The sequence below is a fragment of the Macaca fascicularis genome, chromosome 6 (assembly GCF_037993035.2).
Source record: "Macaca fascicularis isolate 582-1 chromosome 6, T2T-MFA8v1.1".
In the NCBI taxonomy this organism is placed as follows: Eukaryota; Metazoa; Chordata; class Mammalia; order Primates; family Cercopithecidae; genus Macaca; species Macaca fascicularis.
Genome location: NC_088380.1, coordinates 41,086,097 through 41,101,708, shown reverse-complemented (window position 1 = coordinate 41,101,708; position 15,612 = coordinate 41,086,097). Strand labels below are relative to the sequence as shown.

The following is a 15,612-nucleotide window of genomic DNA, read 5'->3' as shown; positions in this document are numbered from 1 at the left end:
CTAGCGAACTGCCCAGTACATAGTGTTTGTTTAATACAAATAAAATATTAGTTACAATGTAGCTACAAGTAAGCTAAGGAAATATTAGCCTGCATTAATAGCAGTGTAGTACTCAGAAGTTTTAGTTCCAGCCACCATATTTAGAGATAGTCCTTGGAGAAGTGTAATATCCACCTGGCAGTATAGAGTCCAGTAATGCTGTAATAACCTCGAGAAGATGACTCCGAGGAGTCTGCCCACTTATATTCCAATACATTTTACTGAGATGGTGTACAGTTACAACAGATAGGTCAGGAAACTGGGTGTAAGTCACAGTCTACCTTATCTTTGCTTCCCCCTGGTAGAATGTTGAGTATGTAAATATTATCTCTCCTGGATGGGTGCGGGGATGGTGGAATATAGAGGACTGCTACTGTAGACCATGAGCTCTTTCAAGGTAGGGACCGTGACTTTTCATTTTTTAGAAAAATGAAATTTTCTATAGTGTCTGGCAGTTAACAAAAGTTTGAAGAATGAAGGAAGTGAACATTTGGGAATAGATCAATGGGAGAATGAAAGGAAGACAGGGTGGAAGAAAATGTGACAAAAATTTAAAAAGGTAATTAAGAGAAAAAGCAAAGGAATACAGGAGGCTTCTTAATACAGTAGTCTTACAAACAGTGAATTGGATTCAGTTTTTAACTCAACATGAATGGAAAAGAAACAAAACCAAAATTAAAAACACTGAGCAATTAAAGCTGCTTTAAACAGAGACTATGGGAAACTAGATAAGATGATGTCTAAGCTTCTATCCAATTTTTTGATCTATAATTCGAGGTTTTATCTCCCCAAAAACGCTTTTAAGTGTAAATGCCAGTTAATGACTATTTATTAAATAGAATTATAATCTACAATGGCACAAAGCAGAAACAAACCGATGTTTCTACTAAAAAAAAAGGTTATGTTACTTTCTTGAGTTTTCATAGTTTAAAGAAGAGATTGGCAAATGGATTTGCAAAACTCAGCTTCAGTTTGTTCCTTGCAACATGCTCAGTGAGTGGTACACAGTTGAGGTCCTTTGCTATCTTTTCCTTTTTTTTTCCCTAGGGTACTCTCTCTCCCACCCTTGGGCCTGAGGAGAGATGTCAGATCTTTTTCTTTCAGGTTAGAAGAAATGGCAGAACTTTCCTGGGTTAAATTCTAGACATAATAAAAACTTAAAGTAATTTAAGATGCTATTTGGGGAGGGGAGGGAGTTTAAGGTTCCCTGCCGCACACGGAAATCCAGAGAGCTATTTCTGCTTTACAGAGATCCAAAATCCAAAAATTCTGCTTTGCAGAGATGCCTTGTGTAGAAATTCACAAGGCGAACAGATAAAAGTGAAAAAGCGAGACACCAAAAGTTACAACAGTAACCACCACACCACCTGCCCCCCAAATACATCAGTAATCAAAGATTTCTTAACTTTTTGCTCTTCAAACAATGTGCAGTCCTCAATACAGTAGGAACTTGGTGAAGGCTAGCTGGAACTGTTCTCTGCTTATCTGGTGTAATTCTAAGCTCAAAGGCAGAAACTTTTGCTTCCCCTGCAATATCTTCCTTGGAAGAAAACGGTGCCTAATGCATGTTACTTTGATTTCAGAAATAGGAGAAAATCAGGAGAGTTGGGTAATTGATTTTTGTTGGGATTAAAAATGACTATTAGTTTTTTACTTTTCATGAAGATGCAATTTTTTTTGGGGGGAGGGGCATTGACACTGGCCCACTGCTATGACATTCCAAAACTGAGAGAATATAAACGTTTTAAAACAGAACACTTGATTTTGACTACTAATTAGAGGAGTGGAATTGAGTAACAAACTCAAACATTTTATTAAAAATAAGCAGACTTTATGCTATGGTATGGTTCCATTTATGTTTATATAATACATTAAGTATTACTCATTGTAAGTACAATAAATATTTGTTGATCCGGTTGATGTAACTGTAAGCCTTGTTCTCAGTCCAGTGAACGTATACATTTTACCGATAATCTGAAAGTATTAATTCCTATACACCAAAAGATTTGCGTATCATCCCCCTCTTGGAATACACATTCACTTGTACATATCCCCAGCCTGCTCCTCGCAACAGAGTTTGCTTTGGGGAAGAAATTTCAGGATCACCTCCAGAAGAAAACACCGACAGCGCTCCTAGAGCCATCGTGGTGTCCAGTAGCAATTTACGGGCTCCAAGCGAAAAAAGAGCGCGGGTTGGCGGCGGTGGTGGTGGCGGGGGCGGGGAGGGGGGAGAGGGAAACTCCATCACAGACGCAAGTGAAAACTCCTGCGGCTTCTAGATTCCATCCAAGAAGGAAAGATCAGAATCAAGATTAGAAAGGAGTGGCAGGGCGGTGCCCCCTGCCTTGCTTTAATTCACGCGCCCCTTGTAACAAGCCACGGATCTGCATCACTCAAGCGGGCTTCCCAGTCCTCATCTCCCCTCTGGAATCACCCGCAGAAGGGTCTTCTCCGACCCCAGAGTGGTAATTAGGGAAGCTCACTGCCGGCAGAAACTCTGCCAGAGGAGAAAGGAGCCGGGGGGGCGACGGTTCGCTTAATCGTTCCAGTAAGCCCCTCCGCGTGCCGGTGGGCGGGCGCCCAGGCCCGAGGATGCGGGGCGAGGAGGCGGGTACCGGTGCTTCTCCCGGCAGCCCCCGCCCGCCCCGCCAGGGGGAGCGTCTGCGCCCGACGGCGGCTGCGGGGCCTGGGCTGGCGGCGCAGGGCGGTGGCTCAGCTCGGCGGCTGCCCTCCCGCGTCCCCACCCCCTCCCCGCCCGCCCCCGGCGCGGCCCTGCCCGCCCCCTCCGCCCCCTCCCGCAGCGCCATGCGCAGACTCAGTTCCTGGAGAAAGATGGCGACAGCCGAGAAGCAGAAACACGACGGGCGGGTGAAGATCGGCCACTACATCCTGGGTGACACGCTGGGGGTCGGCACCTTCGGCAAAGTGAAGGGTGAGAACCCCCGGGGCTAGGCTCGACCCCAGCTGGGGAGCCGCACGACTTCCGCTTTCGGCACCTCTTCATCCTCCCCCGTCCGCTGCGTCCCTCCTTTCCAGGGCTGGGCAGCCCCTGTCCCGGATCCTGCGGGAGCTCTCCCCAGCCGCCGCCGGGCTGCGGCGCGGCCAGCACAGCCGGGTGGGGGTGGGGTGGGGACCAGTCACCATGGCGACGGCGCCGCGGCCGGAGGGGCTGGTAGGTGCGAGGGGCGGGGATGAGGAGGTGCAAACTTTCCCAGGTGGGGCAGGCGGGCGGCGTGGCGCGCTCTGGGTGCTGAGAGGGGGCGCCGGGCGCGATCACTGGGGAGACAGCCTCTTGTGCGCCCGGGTTGTGCTCCCTTGGCTCAGGGCCAGCCCATCGCTTCCTTGGCGGTCCTCGGCGTTGTCCATATTTCCGTCCTCTGTAGGAGGCCGTCGATTTACCGGCCCCTGCTGTTTCCCGAGAGCGACATGTGTTTCCGCAGAAGTAAGGTTTCTTTGTGGGTAGCCGACATCATTTTTTAAAAAAGGCCATCTCGTCGGAAAGGATCACTGGTTTCCTTCGGAGCAGTTAATGAATATAAACTGGTTCAGTATTTGCGATGCATGCTTTACGTTCTGAATGAGACTGTGCCTTTAGTGTTTCCGAATTAACAGGAGTTTCTCCGTGCGAAACTTGGTTGTTAGTTCAGATGTTGCCTCCAGATAGTATTTATTACTTTATTAATACAGTTCGTTTCCACTTATTTTCAAAGGCTATTTGTATTCTAATAAACGATTATTCTAATAAACATTTGAACTTTTGTTTTAAGAAAGGCATATTAGGTGCATTGTACACCATTCGAGTGACGGGTACACTAAAAGCCCAGACTTCACCACTATGCAGTTCATCTGTGTAACCTAAAGCCACTTGTGCCCCTAAAGCTATTGAAATTAAAAGAAAGAAAAATGTGTACACTTTCAAAACAATATTCTGGAAATAAGCTTGCTCTTCAGTCCACCAATCCTGGCAAAAAAACGTTTAATTGCAAGTTTTGTGAGGTGTGATTTTTTTTTTTTTTCTTTAAAATATTTGACTTTGCTATAAGGGATACAGAGAAAGGAAGTTTGGAACTGATGAAAATAATTCATGCATTGGCTTTGGATAAATAATAGACTGACTTGCATATACTAAGTTCTTGGTAAATATTTGACTTGAAAGAAAAAAAGTTTGTGAAAGTCTGTACCGTAACTCAACTGAGCCTTACTCTCCCAGAGCTAAATAAACATTTTCTGATTTTGTCTAGGGTTAGAAGAGAAGAACCCTTCCTTCTCTTGCCATTTTCTGAGTCATAGAATTGGAAAATTGTTGTATATCCCACAGGGAAGCAACTGCCTGAACCTTCTTATGAAAATCGGCAAGGCTGACAATGTCAGGAGGAAGTAAGAAGCAAATTAAGAAGCAAATGCAAGAATTGGGTAATAACAGCCATTGGGACAGGTCCATATAAGGCCAATAAGATGTTTCTGTGCCCTGGAAGTTTTAACTTTATCTTTGGCTATGATATTTCTTGTTAGCAATTACAAACTGCTCTTTAGTTTACAGGTGTTTGTAAAAAAAAAAAAAAAAAGTTCATTTTTGCCCCCACCCCTTCCCAGAGTTCTGCTTGGATTAGGGTGTTCATCATTCCCCTAATATAGACTTGAATGCTTGAATAAAGTCAAGTCTATTTTTTTTTCTTTTTTCTATTTTTCTTTTTGCCAAGATGGAGTCTTGCTCTGTTGCCCAGACTGGAGTGCCGTGGTGCGATCTTGGCTCACTGCAACCTCCGCCTCCTGGGTTCAAGCAGTTCTCCTGCCCCAGCCTCCCGAGTAGCTGGGATTACAGGCGCCCACCACCACACCCAGCTAATTTCGTATTTTTAGTAGAGATGGGGTTTCACTGTGTTGGCCACGAACTCCTGACCTCAGGTGATCTACCCACCTCAGCCTCCCAAAGTGCTGGGATTACAGGCGTGAGCCACGGCGCCTGGCCGATCAGAATCTTTAACCTGTTCATTTTTTAAGTTAACAGTTAGGATGCTTTTTGCCACAAGTAATAGAAAATCCAGCTTCACCTAGTGAAGAACTTGTCTGTGGTTCTCCAGAGCAGGGAAGCCAGCATACCTCTTATGAGTCTCATTGGCTCATCCAGTCCCTGTGGCTAGGAATGCCATGGGCCAATTGGCTTATGCTTGTATTCCTAAGCAGGCGTTAGCAAGGGGGATGGCATTGCCCTTGGAGGAATGTGACCCTTTGATGTGTGTGTGCAAAGGAGGTGGGTGGGTGGGAGACATATTCTTTTGTTTAAAAATTTGTTTTATTTTTTAAATTTTTCTTTAAGTTTTTGGGGTACAGATGGTATTTGGTTACATGAGTAAGTTCTTTAGTGGTGATTTGTGAGATTTTGCTGCACCTATCTCCGGAGTAGTATATACTGCACCATATTTGTAGTCTTTTATCCCTCACCCCCTTCCCACTCTTCCCCCCAAGTCCCCAAAGTCCATTGTATCATTCTTATGCCTTGCGTCCTCATAGCTTAGCTCCCACGTATCAGTAATGAGAACATACTATGTTGGTTTTCCATTCCTGAGTTACTTCACTTAGAATAATAGTCTCCACTCTTATCCAGGTCACTGCAAATGCTGTTAATTCATTCCTTTTTATGGCTGCGTAGTATTCCGTCGTGTATATATATACCACAGTTTCTGTATCCATACATTGATTAATGGGCATTTGGATTTGTTCCATGATTTTGCAATTGTGAATTGTGCTGCTGTAAACATGCATGTGCAAGTATCTTTTTAGAATAATGACTTCTTTTCAGAAGGGATTGCTGGATCAAATGGTAGTTCTACTTTTAGTTCTTTAAGGAATATCCACACTTTTCCATAGCAGCTGTACTAGTTTACATTCCCACTAGCAGTGTAGAAATGTTCCCTGTTTACCCTTTTCAACAAATGGTGCTGGGATAATTGGCCAGCCACATGTAGGAGAATGCAACTGGATTCTCACCTCTCAACCTCATAAAAAATCAACTCAAGATGGATTAAGGACTTAAACCTAAGACCTGAAACTATAAAAATTCTAGAAGATAACATTGGAAAAACCCTTCTAGACATTGGCTTAGGCAAGGATTTAATGACCAAGAACCCAAAAGCAAATGCAATAAAAACAAAGATAAATAGCTGGGATCTAATTAAACTGAAGAGCTTTTGCACAGGAAAAGGAACAGTCAGCAGAGTAAACAGACAACCCACACAGTGGGAGAAAATCTTCCTAATCAATACATCTGAAAAAGGACTAATATCCAGAATCTATGATGAACTCAAACAAATAAGAAAAAAACAGTCCCATCAAAAAGTGGGCTAAAGATGTGAATAGATAATTCTCAAAAGAAGATATACAAATGGCCAAGAAACATGAAAAAATGCTCAACATCACTAATGATCAGGGAAATGCAAATCAAAACCACAGTGTGATACCACCTCACTCCTGCAAGAATGGCCATAATAAAAAAATCAAAAAGCAGTAAATGTTAGTGTGGATGTGGTGAACAGGGAACATTTTTTTTTTTTTTTTTGGACGGAGTTTCACTCTTGTCACCCAGGCTGGAGTGCACTGGCGTGATCTCAGCTCATTGCAACCTCTGCCTCCTGGGTTCAAGTGATTCTTCTGCCCCAGCCTCCCTAGTAGCTGGGATTATAGATGTGAGCCACCATGTCCTGCTAATTTTTGTATTTTTAGTAGAGATGGGGTTTCACCATGTTGGCCAGGCTGGTCTGGAACTCCTGACCTCAGGTGATCTCACCCACCTCAGCCTCCCAAAGTGATGGGATTACAGGCCTGAACCACTGTGCTGGGCCAGGAGACATCTTCTAAGTACTTGGATAGTGTAGAGGGACAGGGTAGATACCTACACATAAATGGGTGTTGTTAGGAGAGAGAAAGGGGGACATGGATACTCAGTGAACAGGCAGAAATGGCCACTATCGTGGTGATGTTGGTAATTAACACCAGTAGCCTTAATTATGCAAGAATTCTTGCAAATAATAGGGTTAGCCATATATTTAGACAATTTGGAATAAAGAAAGCTTTAAAAATTAGTTATATATATAGGTAAATTTAACATGAAGAGGGATCTAATAAAATATATGATATTGATATGCAGAAAAAGTCCCAGCATGATATTCCATGCTTATAGGAAATTTAATCTTGCGGGGAGAGTAGGCTGGAAGTTCGGAGTGATTGTTTCCTCTTATAGGCCAAAAAATTTGTTTGGTTACTTAGTGGTAGCATTTAGAGAGGAAAGTTTACAGAAAACTAGGGTTATTTTGTGATTATGCTTGAATTGTCTTTATTGTTTCCAACGCATCTTTTTTTTTAACTTCTAGTTATCAAGGTGTTAGGTTCCATGCCCTTGTGGGCCTTCCCTCTGCCCAAAAAAAGCATGGATGAGCAGAGTCATATCATTAAAATGGCAGTCTTTGTTAGTTTTTCTAGAGAAGATGATCTCTTTGGTAGGCTGGGTATGTCTTCGGCCAATGAGTTATTTATACATATAAACTATTAAGTTGGTAAGTATTTCTCTTTTTTTTTTTTTGAGATGGAGTTTCACTCTTGTCTCCCAGGCTGGAGTGCAATGGTGCAATCTCAGCTCACTGCAACCTCCACCTCCTGGGTTCAAGCGATTCTTCAGCCTCAGCCTCCCAAGTAGTTGGGATTTTAGGCACCCACCACTATGCCTGATTAATATTTTTTTGTATTTTTAGTAGAGACGGGGTTTCACCACATTGACCAGGCTAGTCTCGAACTCCTGACCTCAGGTGATCCACCCATCTCGGCCTCGCAAAGTGCTGGGATTACAGGCGTGAGCCACCAAGCTTGGCTTAAGTTCGTATTTCTGTGTAAAACTGCAATTTCAACTACATAGGTAACTGTACTCTTTGTGAATGAATCATCGAAGTTATTTAAAAATTCCTTTAAGTAAAAAATATAAAGACCATCCTGGCTAACACAGTGAAACCCCATCTCTACTAAAAAAATACAAAAACTAGCTGGGCGAGGTGGCGGGCGCCTGTAGTCCCAGCTACTCTGGAGGCTGAGGCAGGAGAATCACGTAAACCCGGGAGGCGGAGCTTGCAGTGAGCTGAGATCCCGTCACTGCACTCCAGCCTGGGCGACAGAGCGAGACTCCGTCTCAAAAAAAAAAAAATTTAAAAAAAAAAAAAAATATATATATATAAACATGAACTAGAGCTATATATATCATTGTGAATGAGTCTTAAAAGTGTAAGGTTAGACCTCAAAAGCAAGTTATATAAGAATATGGATAGTCTGCTGTTATTTATATACATTTTAAAAACCTACAGAACCACTCATACTATGCTGGTGGAGTATAAATTGGTATCCTACCTCTACATGAGTGTGACAGCATTTATTAAAATTAACCTAACAATTCAACTTCTAGGAATTAGTCTATAGATGTACTCATGTGTATGAAATAATGGGTTATTCACTGCCATATTGTTGTAAATTTTTTTTTTTTTTTTTTTTTGAGACGGAGTCTCGCTCTGTCTCCCAGGCTGGAGTGAGTAGCGCGATCTCGGCTCACTGCAAGCTCCGCCTCCTGGGTTCCCGGCATTCTCCTGCCTCAGCCTCCTGAGCAGCTGGGACTACAGGCGCCGCCACCACGCCCGGCTAATTTTTTTTGTATTTTTAGTAGAGACGGGGTTTCACCGTGGTCTCGATCTCCTGACCTTGTGATCCGCCCGCCTCGGCCTCCCAAAGTGCTGGGATTACAGGCGTGAGCCACCGCGCCCGGCCTGTTGTAAATATTAATACAAAACTTTGGAAGTAACCTTTCTAATAATGTAATAGTAATGGTTTATCCATGTAGTGAAATACTTTTCAAACATTAAGAAAGAAAAAGGGAGGAACTTTGTATATTTTAGAGAACAATTTCCAGGGTGTATTTTTAAGAGGAAAAAGTAGAACAGTGTGTTTAATATGCCTACCACTTATGTATAAAAGGCAGGGGCAAATCTGTATCTTAAGTGTGACTGCTTTTATATATAGAGTGTGTCTCTTTAAAGATACACACAAGCTTCGTTATGTTAGTTGCTCAATATAGGGGACTAGGTACAGGAGGACACTGTTGCACTGTAGATGCTTTTGTACTTTTGAATTGTGTGTATAGTGCAGGTATTGTGTTATCAAAATATATACAATTACATTTATAAAAAACATGAAAAATAATGTTACTATATTTTTTATGGATTCATAACCATGTGAAAATATATAAACGTGGGAAACACAAACATCAAATTCAGGATAGTGGTTACTTCTGAGGACAGATGAAGGATAAGGGAATCTGGGAGGAGTCATGCAGGGCTTGAGTTGTATCTGTAATGTTTTATTGCTTAAGCTGATGGTGGCTCATGGGTATGTGGAATGCCCTTGATGTGCTTGAAATGTTTTGTTTGCTTTCTTAAATTACCACCCATAGCTTTTAAAGCCCGCCCTTCCCCAGGATTAAGCTATTTCCTTAACACGTTTTTATTCTTTCGATTTTAAAGTGGGAATGAAATGGTTAGGCGTCTGGAATATCTTTAGTAGATATTTCTATCTTTGCTGCTTCTCTACCCCATTAAAATCCTCTGTTTCAAAGTATGATCTTGTTTCCCTGCAGGATTATATATCCAATTAGAAGAGCATTTGTTACAATGTTATGCAGTTAGACAAAGTTCCCTTAGATAGCACTAGCATGGTTGTTAGCTAATATTTAGTTGACTAATCTGCTATTCTTGTGAGGAGTGCATTGTGAATGCTGGTAACCTTTGCTCTGAGTAACGTGCAAGTCTTCCATGGCTAAAATATTTATCTTCCATTTCATTTAAAAGCAAAACCTTAGCACTATTCTAAAAACTAACAGTCTAAAGAGTAAAGTTTGAATTTTGAAAAAGGGGGGAATCCCTTAGTAATGCATATGCCTGACAAAGTCCATTTACTACATTCATTGATTGACTATGGAACAGCATTTAGTTTGGCTACAGCTGAGTTTACTCACTGGGGAGAATATTTAGCCTGGTTTTGAGAAAACAGTTTAGTTTCTGATACCATGCCAAGCCCTTTGTCCCTCTCACTGCACAGTGATGTTGGGGAGAATGGATAGGTCAAAAGACTTGGAGTCAGAAGACCTGTCCCAACTTGATCACAATAGCTTTACTTCCACAACTTATAGAATCTCTTAGGACCTCAGTTTCTTTATCTGTAAAGGGCAATACCTCCATCGTAGGTTTATGCTCAAATGTGATAATGTGAGTGTCTCCTAAGCTATTAGATGCCATGTTTTAAAAAGTATTATGCTACTGAAGGCCGGGCGCGGTGGCTTATGCCTGTAATCCCAGCACTTTGGGAGGCCGAGGTGGGCGGATCACGAGGTCAAGATATTGAGACCATCCTGGCCAACATGGTGAAACCCAATCTCTACTAAAAATACAAAAATAGCTGGGCGTGGTGGCATGTGCCTGTTGTCCCAGCTACTTGGCAGGATGAGGCAGGAGAATCGCTTGAACCCGGGAGGTGGAGGTTGCAATGAGCCGAGATTGTGTCACTGCACTCCAGCCTGGCAATAGAGCGAGATTCCATCTCAAAAAAAAAAGAAAAAGTATTATGCTACTTAAATTTTAATAGTGAAGTATGTTGGTAACTGGATTCAGGCAAATATTTCTGTTGCTTCGAGTAAGGGAAATGTAACAGATTATAATATGATGGCCTTCAATTACCAAGATTTTGCTGAGATGAAAGAGGGAGGGGAAGAATGGGTAACGTGGAGGGGATATTGCCCACCCTAAATGAGAACATTTTAGAGTCATCAGTGTTGGGATATTATTTCAGACTCTTAGAGGAAAAAATTTGTATCAAATTAAAATCGGGAATAATCATGTTATACAAAATTTACGAGGTTTCTTTAGGACTTCTCAGAGCTTTAACGTGTTAATAAGCATAGTGAGTGTACGAAAGGGACTCACTGTGCTTATTATTAACACATTAAATAATAAATGTGACTGGGCGTGGTGGGTCATGCCTATAATCCCAGCACTTTGGGAGGCCGAGGCGGGCGGATAACAAGGTCAGGAGTTTGAGACTAGCCTGGGCAATATGGTGAAACCCTGTCTCTATTAAAAATACAAAAATTACTCAGGCATGGTGGCGGGCCCCTTTAGCCGTAGCTACTCTGGAGCCTGAGGTAGGAGAATCGCTTGAACTCGGGAGGCGGAGGTTGCAGTGAGCCGAGATCGCACCACTGCACTCCAGCCTGGGCGATAGAGTGAGACTCCATCTTAAAAAAAAAAAAGGTTATTTCCTACCAAATGGAAATATAGGAAATATACATCCTTTCCCAGACATACTTGATTATGCAATCTTTTTCCCTGGAGAGTCTTCAGTTCTAGTGTGTTGTAGAGCGTACTTTAGAAAATTTATTCTAATAGTTTTCGTTTTATTATTTTTCTAGCCCATAGAAAATTAGAATCCCCACGGAGAACATTGGAGAGGGGATTTAAGAGTAGAATCCTGGGCTGGGCACAGTGGGAGGTGGGTGGATCACGAGGTCAGGAGATCGAGACCTCCCTGGCCCACATGGTGAGACGCCATCTCTAGTAAAAATACAAAATTAGCTGGGCGTGGCACATTCCCGTAGTCCCAGCTACTCAGGAGGCTGAGGCAGGAGAATCACTTGAATCCGGGAGGCACAGGTTGCAGTGAGCTGAGATTGCACCACTGCACTCCAGCCTAGTGATAGAGTGAGACTCTATCTCAACAAAAAAAAAAAGGAAAAAGAAAAAGAGTTGATTCCTGATAGGCTATAAAGGCTGGGATACAAATTCAAAAAGCAGAAAACCACAGGAGCTGGAACATTCTAGGCTGGGAGCAAAAAACCCTATGCCACTAAATAACTCCCACTGTTGTCACTGTGTGAGGGTATAAGGAGCAGTTGATACTCATAAGTTAACATTTGCTTGGTTCCCAGTCTTCATGTACAGTGTGTTCCATTTAAGAAGTCGTGACCATGTGTAGTACAATTAGAAAAGCTGTTTTCAAAAAATATTACTTTTGTTAACTTGTTAATTTTAATGGTGAATATCATATTTCAGAAAATCCACCCTCCTTTTCTTGTCAGGGACTGACTGTGTGGTCCTGCTCCCTGTTATGTATGGAGGCAGAGGGAAAGGGGCTCTGGCCCCCTCAACATCATGACTTTGGTGCCAGCCGGTTCTGTCCTCAGTTGCCTGGATACTGAACTTCTCTGAGCAGGGCAGAACTGAGATCCAGTGGGCTGCTCCTGAGGATGCTTACGCTTTCTCATTTGATTTCAGGTCTCTTCTTTTGCTTCCCATTGCAACCAATAAAGGCCATTCCTACCATAAAGAAATAAAAAAGAAAATCTCTTTAATGAATAAATAACAACTGTATATATTTATGGGGCACAATGTGATGTTTTGATACATGTATACATACATTCTACACTGATCAAATCAGGCCAAGTAGTATATCCATCTCCTCAAATATTTATCATTACTTTGTGGTGAGAACATTTAAAGTTCCCTTTTTTAACTCTTTTGAAAAATTAATATATTAACTGTAATCATGATGCTATGCAATACAACACCAGGATCCTGTTCCCTTAATTTTATGTAGCCATTGACCAATATCTTCCTTTTCCCCTCCAGCCCCACTTACCCCAGCTACTGGTAATCACCATTCTACTCTCTACTTCTGTGAGTTTGCCTTTTTAGATTCCAAATATAAGTGAGTCTTAGACACCTCTGACATACTGATTTCAATTCCTTTGGATTTATACTCAGTAATGGGATTGCTGGATCATATAGTAATTCTATTTTTAGTTTTGTGAGGAACCTCTATATTGTTTTACAAAATGGCTGTATTTATAGTTCCACCAACAGTGTATAAGTGTTCCATTTCTCTGTGTCCTTGTGAATACTTATCTTTCATCTTTTTGATAATAGCCAGTCTAACAGGTGTGAGGCGATACCTTATTGTGGCTTTAATTTGCATTTCTCTTACGATTAGAGATGTTCAGCATTTTTTTCATCTATCTGTTGGCCATTTATTTGTCTTTTTTATTTTTTATTTTTATTTTTTAGACAGTGTCTCACTCTGTTGCCCAGGCTGGAGTGCAGTGGCATGATCATGGCTCACTGCAACCTTGATCTCCTGGGCTCAAGCGATCCTCCCACCTCTGCTGGGACTACAGGCATACACCACCACACCTGGCTAATTTATGTATGTTTTATAGAGACAGGGTCTCACCATGTTGCTTAGACTGGTCTTGTACTCCTGGGCTCAAGCAGTCCACCCGCCTCGGCCTCCCAAAGTGCTGAGATTATAGGCATGAGCCACTGTGCCTGGCTGGATATTAGCTATATATCTGATGCTTTATTTGTAAATATGTTTTCTCAGTCTTTAGTTTGTCTCTTCACTCTATTTGTTCTTGTTTATTTGTGTTTTTTTTTTTTTTTTTTTTTTTTTTTTTTTTTGAGATGGAGTCTTGCTCTGTCGCCCAGGCTGGAGTGCAATCGGCTCACAGCAACCTCTGCCTCCCTGGTTCAAGTGATTCTCCTGCCTCAGCCTCATGAGTAGTTGGGACTATAGGTGTGCACCGCTCCGCTCAGCTAATTTTGTATTTTTAGTAGAGACGGTGCTTCACCATGTTGGTCAGGCTGGTCTCGAACTCCTGACCTTCTGATCCGCCTGCCACAGCCTGCCAAAGTGTTGGGATTACAGGCGTAAGCCACCGCGCCCGGCCTGTTTGTTTGTTTTTTGCTGTACAGAAGCTTTTTAGTTTGATGTCATACCATTTGTTTATTATTGCTTTTTTTGCCTGTGCATTAGGGGGTCATATCCAAGAAATAATTGTCCACCCCGTGTCATGGAGCTTCTCGTCTAAGTTTTCTTCTAGTAGGTTTATAATTTCAGGTCTTAAATTTAATCCATTTTAAGTTGATACTTGTTAAGGGGTGAGATAAGGGTCCATTTCCATTCTTCTGTATGCGGCTACCCAGTTTTTCAAATAACATTATTGAAGAGACTGTCCTTTCCCCATTGTGTAGTCTTGGCACCTTTGTCAAAAATCCATTGACTGTAGATATATGCGTTTATTCTGGGCTGTTCATCCTATTCCATTGGTTGACATGTCTGTTTTTATGTCAGTGCCATGCTGTTTTAATTACTATAGGTTTGTAATATATTTTCAGACATGGTAGTGTGATGCCTCCAGCTTTGTTCTCTTTGGACCTCAAGTCTATTTTGTCTGAAATAAGTATCGCTACCTCTGTTCTCTTTCTGTTTGCATTTGTATGAAATATCTTTTTCAGTCCCTTCATTTTCAGTCTATGAGGTCTGTGAGTGTCCTTTATAGTGAAGTGAGTCTCTATTATAGGCAGCGTAGAGTTGGGTCTTGTTTTTTATCCATTTAGCCACTCTATGCCTATTGTTTGGAGAATTTTATTTAAAATCAAAGTAATTATTGATAGGTAAGGACTTAGTAGTGCCATTTTGTTAATTGTTTTCTAGTTTTTCTGTAGAACCTTTGTTCCTTTCACGATTACTTTCCCCCTTTGTGGCTCGATAGCTTTCTGTAGTGGTTCGCTTTGGAGTTTTTCTTTTTATCTTTTGCAAAAGCAAAGGCTTTTGCTTTGTAGTTACCCTGTGGCTTACATAAAACATCTTATAACTGGTATATAAGCTGGTAACAAGTTAACTTTGATCACATACACAAGTTCTGTTTTTACTCCCCCTCCTCCATGTTTTATGTTCATGATGTCACAATATACATTTTAAAAATAATTTGTATCTTTAACAGATTATTGTAGCTTTATTATTTTTTTGAGACGGAGTTTCACTCTTGCTGCCCAGAGTGCAACGGCGCGATCTTGGCTCACCCCAGCCTCCGCCTCCCAGGGGTTCAAGTTATTCTCCTGCCTCAGCCTTGTGAGTAGCTGGGATTACAGGCACGCGCCACCACCTCCGGCTAATTTTGTATTTTTAGTAGAGACAGGGTTTCTCCATGTTGGTCAGGCTGGTCTCAAACTCCCAGCCTCAGGTGATCCACCTGCTTCGGCCTCTCAAAGTGCTGGGATTATAGGTGTGAGCCACCGTGCCTGGCCAGCTTTAACTATTCTTAGTAGTTTTCTCTTTTAACCTTTATATTAGATATATAATTGATTTACTCACCACTATTACAGTATTAGTGTGTTTTGGGTTTGACAGTATACTTACTTTTTCCATTGAGTTTTATACTTTTCATGTATTTTCTTGTTACTCATTAGTGTCTTTCTTCAGCTTAAAGAACTTCCTTTACCATTTCTTTTTCTGTTTCTTTTTGTTTGTTTGTTTGAGACGAAGTCTCACTTTGTTGCCCAGGCCAGAGTGTAGTGGCGAGATCTCGGCTCACTGCAACCTCTGCCTGCTCTTTTCAAGCGATCCTCCCACCTCAGCCTCCCAAGTAGCTAGGATTACAGGAGTACACCATGACTCACAACTAATTTTTTTTGTGTGTGTGTTTTTAGTAGAGAC

At 42.0% G+C, this 15,612-nt stretch overlaps 1 protein-coding gene, 1 long non-coding RNA gene and 1 other non-coding gene across 7 annotated transcripts in view; 2 read left to right on the top strand and 1 right to left on the bottom strand.

The window, feature by feature from the left end:
- The first annotated feature begins 2,689 nt into the window (after nucleotides 1-2,689).
- Nucleotides 2,690-15,612, top strand: part of PRKAA1 (protein kinase AMP-activated catalytic subunit alpha 1) — a 40,756-nt gene continuing 27,833 nt past the window's right edge. For 4 of the 5 annotated variants that reach the window (XM_073993362.1, XM_073993363.1, XM_073993364.1 and 1 more), the window contains exon 1: nucleotides 2,857-2,971. Coding sequence is in view for 1 of the 5 variants with exons in the window: in XM_005556788.5 (XP_005556845.1) it covers nucleotides 2,845-2,971 (127 nt within the window). In the remaining 4 variants the exon portion in view is untranslated. Of the gene's footprint in view, nucleotides 2,972-15,612 lie in introns of all 5 variants that reach the window. The other variant, XM_005556788.5, reaches the window with a different exon arrangement.
- On the top strand, nucleotides 12,180-12,315 carry LOC123574270 (small nucleolar RNA SNORA57). The gene has a single exon (XR_006699156.2). It is a non-coding gene; the product is annotated as a small nucleolar RNA SNORA57 (small nucleolar RNA).
- Nucleotides 12,297-15,612, bottom strand: part of LOC135971269 (uncharacterized) — a 34,755-nt gene continuing 31,439 nt past the window's right edge. The window contains exon 3 of the long non-coding RNA XR_010587349.2: nucleotides 12,297-12,434. This is a non-coding gene — a long non-coding RNA (uncharacterized lncRNA). The remainder of the gene's footprint in view (nucleotides 12,435-15,612) is intronic.